General features: G+C 36.8%; 1 protein-coding gene across 1 annotated transcript; it reads left to right on the top strand.

Moving 5' to 3' along the window:
* The first annotated feature begins 4003 nt into the window (after positions 1-4003).
* Positions 4004-9566, top strand: LOC104236426 (uncharacterized protein At4g13200, chloroplastic). Its single transcript, XM_009790343.2, has 3 exons — positions 4004-4393; positions 6618-6772; positions 9150-9566. The coding sequence occupies exons 1-3, from the start codon at positions 4192-4194 to the stop codon at positions 9372-9374; spliced, it is 582 nt and encodes a 193-aa protein (XP_009788645.1). The 5' UTR covers positions 4004-4191; the 3' UTR covers positions 9375-9566.
* The last annotated feature ends 10 nt before the right edge of the window (positions 9567-9576 follow it).

Here is a 9576-nt window from a genome sequence, read left to right as displayed (position 1 = left end):
AATTGAACAACAACCAAATCCAGCATAAGGTGAACAGGTTGTACAAGTATCTCTTAGAAGATCTACACGAGAACGTCATGTACCAACTAGATTAAATTTATTGGTACAAGATGATATATCAAATGAGGTTGATCATAATGATGATAACCCTAAGACCTATGAAGAGGCTATACAAAGTTCCGATTATGAGAAGTGGCAAAATGCCATGGAATCCAAAATGGAATCCATGAAGGAAAATAAAGTATGGACTTTAGTTGAACCTTCAAAGGATATAAAACATATAGGTTGTAAATGGATTTTTAAGAAAAAGATTGGAGCAGACGGAAAGGTGGAGACCTACAAAGCGCGTCTTGTTACCAAGAGATATCGCCAAAAAGAAGGAGTCGACTACGACGAGACGTTCTCTCCTGTGGCAATGCTCAAATCTATTCGGATTTTGCTTGCTGTAGCAGCATACTATAATTATGAAATATGGCAAATGGATGTGAAAACAGCTTTCCTTAATGGTGAGCTAGAAGAGGATGTGGACATGACACAATCTGAAGGTTTCACATCTTCGTCTGATCATAATAAAATTTGCAGCTACAAAGATCCATTTATGGACTAAAGCAAGCTTCTCGAAGTTGGAATATTCGCTTTAACAAGACAATTGAAAAGTTCAATTTTGTTAGATGCGAATAAGAACCTTGTGTGTACAAAAAGGTTAGTGGGAGCACAATTATATTCTTAGTGTTGTATGTTGATGATATATTGCTCATAGAGAATGACATACTAGCATTGCAAAGTACCAATATTTGGCTATCTGAACAGTTCTCCATGAAAGACTTGGGAGAAGCAGCTTATATATTAGGAATAAAGATCTATAGAGATGGATCTAGGAAGTTGCTTGGACTTTCCCAGTCTTTGTACATTGATACCATCTTAAAGAGGTATAACATGGATAATTCCAAAATAGACTATCTACCGATAGGCACTGGAATTACTCTCAGTAGGGAGGATTGTCCTAAAACACCTGAAGAGAGAACGCATGAGTAGGATCTCATACGCTAGTGCAGTGGGAGCTATCATGCATACCATGACATGTACACGTCCTGATGTGGCTTATGCACTTGGAGTGACTAGCCGATATCAGGAAAATCCTGGTAAGGAACATTGGAAGGTAGTGAAGACCATTCTTAAGTACTTAAGAAGGACTAAAGACCAATTCCTCATCTATGGAGATTTTGAGTTGAAACTTGAAGGTTATACTGATGCAAGTTTCTCTTCAGATAGGGATGATAGCAAATTTATTTCTGGTTATGTATTCACCTTAAATGGTGGTGCGGTGAGTTGGAAAAGTTCCAAACAAGCTACAGTAGTTGATTCAGTGACTGAAGCAGAATATATAGCAGCTAGTGAAGCTGCTAAGGAAGCTGTATGGATGAAAAAGTTCTTAACTGAACTTGGTGTGGTTCCTTCAATAGAAGGTGCGGTTCCCCTGTTGTGTGACAATACTGGAGTCATTCCTCAAGCAAAAGAACCAAGATCACACCAAAAATCCAAACACGTTCTGCGAAGGTATCACTTGATAAGAGAGATCATTGAACGTGTAGACGTCGAGATTCAAAGATTGATGGAAAGGAAAATGTTGCAGACCCATTAACTAATGCTCTTGGCGCAAAGGAGTTTGACAAGCACAAGTGGAAATTGGGAATGAAGTACAAGAGCGATTGGCTCTAGTGCAAGTGGGAGATTGTTAGGGATATAGTAGATATGCCCTAGATCCAATATCATATTTGATGATTTGAACATATTGTGAACGTTATTTGATATAAAATATATATGGCATTTGATATTCTTTTATCATTGTTATTAATTGCTTGATTAATTTGATAAGGTCCTTGATTAAATTTTGAGACTTGACATTGTGATGGAGATCATGATAATGAGAGTAAAGTTTCTTATAATTTAATCTAAATTTGTTCTTGATCGTAGGATTATTAATTTGGACATTAGTAATCCGGTTAGATCAATATTTATGTGATCGTCTTTATGGGATAAAGATTAGTTGATCTCATTAACTAAACTACATAGATAGATGATGCATATAGAGATATGATCATTGAACCGACTCATTGGATAATTCCTAATGGTTAGAATTACCATAATCTGTCAATAGGATATTCTCTTGAAGAATGAGATGTAACCATTTCCTTTGACCTGAGATCGTCATAGTAATTGATAAGTTATTTATTGTGCTTTGATACCAGACACCTATGGCCCTAGGGAGATAGTTGAAAGGATATTGGGTACAATTAAATGCTTGTAGAATAGTGATTGATTAGATGGAATCTGTCAACTCTTGGTAATGAGTTTAAGCTCCATGTTGTCATGAATTATAAACGACCAAATTAAGACCTTGGCCAGGACAATTGAATGAAAGAAGAAATGAGTTTCTTAGGTCATTCAATGGTCGATTATATTTGACATGTACGCATAGTTGGTCGCCTATTAGGATTTGACAGTTGAACCATATCCTAGGGTGATCAAGAGCTATAAGGACAGAAGGAATTACTACATTATTCTTCTACTGGTTCTTGAGAGTAAATTGTATACTTCATGCTATTCGGTCGTTGAGAAGTGTTGCTAGACGCCACCCTTGATTAGTATATTGATGTAATCAATTCACTACCGGCTTAGTATTGAACCTATGGAGTCGCACACTAACGAGTGTTCTGATCTTTGCTAAAGGATTAATTACTTTAGTATTTCATAATTAAATTAAAGAATTTAATTAGTCAAATAAATAAATTATCAGTCCAAATAAAATATTATTATATTCTTTTCTAGCATAGATGATATAATTAATATTGTGAACAAATTGAAGTTTTCTATTTGGAATAGAAAATTAAATTATATCTTTTGGTTTGAAATATGTATATGTGATATATATATTTGGTGCTTATAATTAATATTTATTTATATAAAGATATATATAAATATTATCAAAGATTCGTTCGTTAAGATCCAAATTGGATTGTCATAGAAGTCCTTACCGGACTCGTCTGCCGCCTCATCCTATTGAGAATAGGATTTATGTTTTCAAGTAAACAACTTATGAAAAGGTCCACTTAAGAATTGGTCTTGTAAATCACTGCCTTTGGTTTTCCCTAACCAAATAGGGAAAGAGTTGGTGATTTATTATATATATATATACACATAAAAAATAATAATGTGGATCTGAGACAATTCTCTTGAAAGAGCCGCAAACGAGAGCCGCAAACGAAGGGTAATATTTTTCTAGTTATTAGCTGAAGGTTTTGAGAAAATTTCAGCATAGTAATTTTTATTCAATTTGTTCTCGGGTTTCATTGATCAAAGGGTTGATAGTAAGGGTCGGTCTCGGTGTGGATACACATAGAGTCTTCGCACTATCGAAATTTTTTTGAAACACGACTCTCTTCACCAGGTACGTCTCAGATCTGATCTTTGACATGTAAATAAATCTTAAACATGAAAAGATCTTCCTAGGATTATTATTGTCTTTCGCTGCGTGTTACGAACACCTATACCCAATCCTTCGTACATATTTTGTGAAAGACCTTCACGTACTATAAGCATTGATGATTTATTCTGGTCTTCATTTTAGTTCTATATATGGGATTTTTTCAAATTCCTGTCCAGAAAGGTAAAAATAGAAAAAATGACTTAACCTCATACTTTGAAGTTTGAAATTCTAAAATGGTGTAATTCATATCGAACTTTATACAATATTTTAACTTTAAACGTACTCCATAAATCCAAAATTAAAATTTATAAGTAGTATATATTTAGAAGCTATCTAAAAGTACTGTAAATCACAGACATTCTATAATTAATTTACATAAATAGACCTACATGAAAAGTACTTTTTAGCTCAAATGTTATTAAAACGTCTGAAAAAACTGTGATAAAACAAATTTTGTTCGAATCTTTCCAAATAATACTAGCATCTTAAAAAGACAAAGAAAAGAATGCTTTCTATATATTTCCTCAATATCTAAATTTTAATTGAGAAAAATAAGTTAATTTCACCTAATCTTTCTTCCCAATAAATTCCATCTTCCAGGAAAAAGAAAAAGAGAATTTTGGAAGTTATAGAAATAAAACAGTAGAGCACCAGAAAGTAGGAGAATCAATCCGGAAGTGAAAGCTTCCAAGAAAAGAGGAAATATGAGTGGATTAGTTACAGCATCCTCATCTTCCTCACTACTTTATTCTCCTCCTACTCAATCTAAACCTCCTCGGCTCCTACGTTGGAATTCCTCTGCTCTTCTTTTTCCAACTACCCATCCTTTCTCTAAGCTCACCACCTCGGCAAAAGCACACTCTTTCACTTGTAATTGCAGCTCAACTCCTGGTGGCCCTGCTCCTGGTATGTCCAATCCCTTTTCCCGATCTATCTTGGCCGTGGGTATAGTTCTTATATTCATACTAAGTTACTGTCACCCACTAAGTGTTTGTGGTATTGCCCACTTACTGATTTATACAATTGTTGATTTGGTATTAGTGACGTACTGACTTGAAATCTTGGTTCCGTCTTTTGTTTCTGTGATATCCATGATAACAATTTTATGGTTTCCCCTTTTGCAAACTGTCTATTAATTGGTCAGTCGGGGGTTAGAATTACAAGGAGTAAGTAGGAATCACTATTGATCCTGGAGAGTAAGAAGAAGAGGAAAAAGAATAAAAGAAGGATTTAAGGTATATAAATGTAAAGATTCTTTACACTCTCGGTGTAGTTTTGACAGATTACTTACCATTTTTATCAGGTTAGGAGTTTGATGCTTATGAAGTATGATAATGATTTAGTTATATAAAGATATTTTACGGTGCAAGTTCATAAAACTTAACTTGTGTGTCCATACTCCATATTCGTCAGGTGACTCATGGTTTCTGCTTTTGGAAACTGTCTTGGCTAACATGAATTGTTTCATGATGATCGTTTGTTGTCATATCTTCTCTGCTATTTCAGTATAACTTTTTTATTTTCAGCGGGAAAATCACCTGTTACTCGAATTTGGCCATATCCTTCGTCCTCAGAAGTAGCTTGGTGTTGTGTTGTACTACTTGTTTGCTGGAAAATATTGTTTAGCAAAGGATGATTGGAGGAATTAAAGGATTTCCTGCCTAGTCATAAGATATATTTTAGCTAAGTCAAAGCCTTTGGTCTGTATCATTACCATGCCCTATCTTTTGTTAACTAGTTCCTATTGCACCAAGGGCCTGTATGCAGCCCGTTCTTATTTGCCTTGGCGATGGATGTACTAACACACCATATTCAAGGGGAGGTGCCACGGTGTATGTTGTTCGTTGATGATATAGTTCTGATTGATGAGACGCGAGGCGGCGTTAATGAGAAGCTAGAGGTTTGGAGACAGACCCTAGAGTCTAAAGGTTTCAAGTTGAGTAGGACTAAGACAGAATATCTGGAGTGTAAGTTCAGTGATGCATCAGGGGATGCGTACATGGACGTGAGGCTTGACTCACAAATCATCCCCAAGAGAGGAAGTTTCTAGTACCTTGGGTCAATTATCCAGGGGGTGGGGAGATTGACGAGGATGTCAAGCACCGTATAGGAGTGGGGTGGATGAAATAAAGGTTAGCATCTGTAGTTCTGTGTAACAAGAAAGTGCCACCGAAACCTAAAGGCAAGTTCTATAGAGCGGTGGTTAGACCAGCCATGGGGCGGAATGTTGGGTAGCCAAGAATTCTTATACTCAGAAGATGAAAGTGGCAGAAATAAGGATATTGAGATGGATGTGCGGACACACTAGGCTGGATAAGATTAGGAATGAAGATATTAGGGAGAAGGTGGGCGTGGCTCCCATGGACGACAAGAGCGGGAAGCGAGGCTTAGATGGTTCGGGCACGTGCGGATGAGAAGTATAGATGCCCCGGTTAGGAGGTGTGAGCGGTTGACATTGGCAGGTATGAGGAGAGGTAATTAGGAGGGAGTCGAGCATTTTTCTACGTTGTTTCCGAGGGCGGGACTAGGCTGTTAATGTTTCGCCTTGGGTTGTTAGTGGTTTGTGTAGCTTCCACACTATTTTCTATGGCATTAGTACTGGTTATTGTTATTGTTTTTACATTTAGTTTCTATTTCTTACGATGCTGATATTATTTTATTTTTCTGGCTTCTGTGTTGCTGTCACTGATCTAGTGTCTATTGTCTATTGTTTACTTTCCTCTTCTTGAGCCGAGGGTCTTTCAGAAACAGCCTCTCCATCCCTCCGGGGTAGGGGTAAGGTCTGTGTACACTCTACCCTCCCCAGACCTCACTTGTGGAATTTTTACTGGGTGGTTGTTGTTGTTGTTGTTGATTTGTAGGTGTTTAAAAGAAACTTGGTTTGTAGCGTGAGATTGTGAATACACCTTTCTTCAGTTCTTCCCATTCTTTTTGGTGTGTCTTAAGACTCTTAACTTTCTTTTTCCACTTGCTTTTGTCTTGGGTGGGTGGGGAGGGAGGAGTCTATGGGGTTTGCTTTTGGATTTCAACAGTAATTTTTAACTAATTTTGTTGTTTCATCACAGTCTCCTCTAGATTCCTGCATATCTTTCACTCTTGAACCATTTGGCTAAAAACATCTCTTTTGCAGGTGAAAATGAGAGTAAGAATATCCTTGATGCATTCTTCTTAGGAAAAGCTCTGGCGGAAGCAGTTACTGAGCGCATAGAGTCTATAGTTGGGGAGTTCTTAAGTACAGTTGGCAGATTGCAAGCAGAGCAACAAAAGCAAGTTCAAGACTTTCAGGTACTAAGTAGTTCAAGTAGGAAAACTAGAAGCTATAAGCTAACATGAATGTTATGAGATATTGGTTTTAGTTTACTTTCGGAGGCCTTGTTCAATGACATTTAATAGTGGCATAATGGCTTAACCAACACTGCCTAGGAAACGTGTTAAAGATTAGATAAAGCTGAAATTTAGCATAACCTGAAAAGACAGCCCAATGTTTCCTTTTGGTCTATTCATAATTAGGTTTTTCAAGATATAGTCACTAAAATTGTGTGTCATAATGACTTCCTTCCAATTCTTTAGAAAAGCTCTAGCTTTTCCGTAATTCAAACAACCAGAGGACTTGATAGGAGAGGGTTCAATGCAAAATTTGTTCCTGCTTGTTATTCGAGCAGATCTTGCTGCAGAAGCATCGTACTTTTCTTGGTCTCCCCTGTTAACTATGGGACTGCTGCAGCTTATGGGCAACGTATACGATTTGATGCTTCACTTTCATCTCTATGCTGTTGAACAACTCCGAACATGTATTCTCCTTTCGTTTTCTCCACTAGAACTCATTTTTTATTTGGCAGAATAGCCTAATAGACACTCGTACTTGTATTGTTTTGACATCCCGATCCTTACACTTTACGGATTTTCATCCAGACACCTCAACTTCTTCAAAACCAATTTTTATAATCCCTCTGGCCATTGACCGAGCTTAATTATGTGGCATTTAAAGAGAGTGATACTAGTGATTTTGATTAAAAACAGAGAAAAGTAAAGTTAATAAGTTAATCGACCCCCCCCCCCCAAAAAACCAATTTTCTTCTCTTTCTCAGTTTCTCCCACCTTTCTTCTTGGCCCCAATCCCTCTTTCCCCCTCCCTCTTTTCCCCTCCACACCACTATAAACAATGGATGAGCCTTCAAAATCACAAAATCAGGCAGAAATATCCTATTTTTTAACAAAAGAATCTTTTACGTTTCTTGTTTCTTTTTCTGTTTAATCAAAACCCAATTGATTTCTCCCAACTTAACTTATAAAAAGCACTTTTTTTATATTAACTCAAAACCAATTAATCAGTTCTTTATTAGAAAAAATGGCGGAGGCAACAAAATTTCAATTAATCGGTTCTTCAGGTAATTTTGGGATAATGGGTTCCGTTTGGGGTTCTTTTTTTTTTTTTAAAGGAAATAATGACAAGATGGGTATTTAATGGTGCTTTTGGGTGGTGGTTTTTAGAGGAAGGTGGTGATCCGGTTGTTTGGTTACACTGAAGAAAATTTTGTGGCGGTTGAATTTCTCTTTTTTCTTTTTTGTGTGGGTACTAGTAATTGTAGAACAGTCGTGAGAAGTCAATGTGTGAGGATGGTCTTACGGATGAAAAAGGATTCTGTCGGGTGAGATTTTGAAAGGACGATCTTGGTTGGTGGTTAGGGAATAGTTCACGATGGTCAGATAAAGAAAGAAGTTGTAATGGTGGCTATGAGGTGGTTTATTGAGGCATTTGGGATTTGTCTTCAAAAAAAAATTAAAAATATTTTCTGAGAAAATAAATAATGACGTGGAATAATCGATAAAGTGTAAAATGACGGGAAATAGTAGGTTTGGGTGGTCAATCCTATTTTTCAATAGTTGATTTTCCTATGTGGCACTAGTAATGACATGGAGTCCTACGTGTAGGAGATTGCATTACACGTACCCTCAGCCTCTAGTCATAAGCATTTATTATACAAGGTTTGAACGAGTGTAAGTGTTCACTTGGTAAAATTGTAAGTACGGGGACCGGGATGACAAACTAGAACAAGAAGTGCCGTTTAGGCTATTGTGCCTTTTTTATTTACTTAATTATGTTTTCACCACGCTTCATGTGCGGCCTTGATTATTCATGAGACAAGTATGTGAAAATTCTTTTCTAATAATGGTGATGGTGAGACTCGAACCCAGGAGTTCTGCTTGCTCTCACACCATGTTGAAATGTGTGATCGTCTCATCTAAAATCTTAAGTTGTTAGAGAGTGCACACTTCTTTTATTTAGTTAATTATGTCTTCAACTAATATAATTAAACCTCAATCAACTAAAGTGCTAGATGAATGTAAAAAATTTCGTGAACGCTTTTATGTATCTTTACCGGAAGAAGCTTTGCTAGAACCACTTGAGCTTGTATGCAATTGAGCTCCCCTGAGATTATGAATTGCGGAAGCAGTTTCTTGTCTCTTGAGAAGCCATGACTCCCTTATACAGTACAGGAAAATGTTGAACTATGTAATCCACAGGCTAAGCATCATGACTATGAAAATTCTTGTTCATAGTTCCTGGTTGTCTAGAGTTGTCCATCCAGAACAAATAGTGGATGAAGTTTATCCACAACTTTAGTAGAAATGTCTAACCTTAAAGGTTTGTGCAAAACAGGAGGAGGTTCTTGAAAGAGCAAAACAAGCCAAAGAGAAAGCAGCACGTGAAACTATGGATACACAGGGACTTATTCCCAACTCGTTTGCGGCAGATACATCGACAGCTGGTACTGGTGTTACTTCGGCAACTAGTCCACAAACAAGCATAAATTCCCAACCTGCTAAGATTGATTCAGAAGGTGGAAGCAAGGACTCTAAGCTAGGGCTGTCAAACGGAGACTGATGTTTCTGTTATTCGTTTATGTTTATCCTCGTGATGTAATCTTGTTATACCTAGACCCTAGTTTAGATTATATATTCAATGAAACAATATGATACTTGTAGAAGAGCAAAGAAAATTTTCTTGAGAGACTGTTATTTCACCATTAATATTATACCTTTTCTCATCGGATTTTTAACAAGGCTTCATTGCTTACATTGTTAGT

The sequence above is a fragment of the Nicotiana sylvestris genome, chromosome 9 (genome assembly GCF_000393655.2).
Source record: "Nicotiana sylvestris chromosome 9, ASM39365v2, whole genome shotgun sequence".
In the NCBI taxonomy this organism is placed as follows: Eukaryota; Viridiplantae; Streptophyta; class Magnoliopsida; order Solanales; family Solanaceae; genus Nicotiana; species Nicotiana sylvestris.
This window is presented reverse-complemented; position numbering and strand designations above follow the sequence as displayed.

Bases quoted from the DNA above. Each gene is read 5' to 3' on its own strand.
- LOC104236426 (XM_009790343.2), top strand. From the start codon at position 4,192: ATGAGTGGATTAGTTACAGCATCCTCATCTTCCTCACTACTTTATTCT. The intron at 4,394-6,617 runs GTATGTCCAATC...TCTCTTTTGCAG, and splicing joins TCCTGGTGGCCCTGCTCCTG to GTGAAAATGAGAGTAAGAAT. The intron at 6,773-9,149 runs GTACTAAGTAGT...TGTGCAAAACAG, and splicing joins AGCAAGTTCAAGACTTTCAG to GAGGAGGTTCTTGAAAGAGC.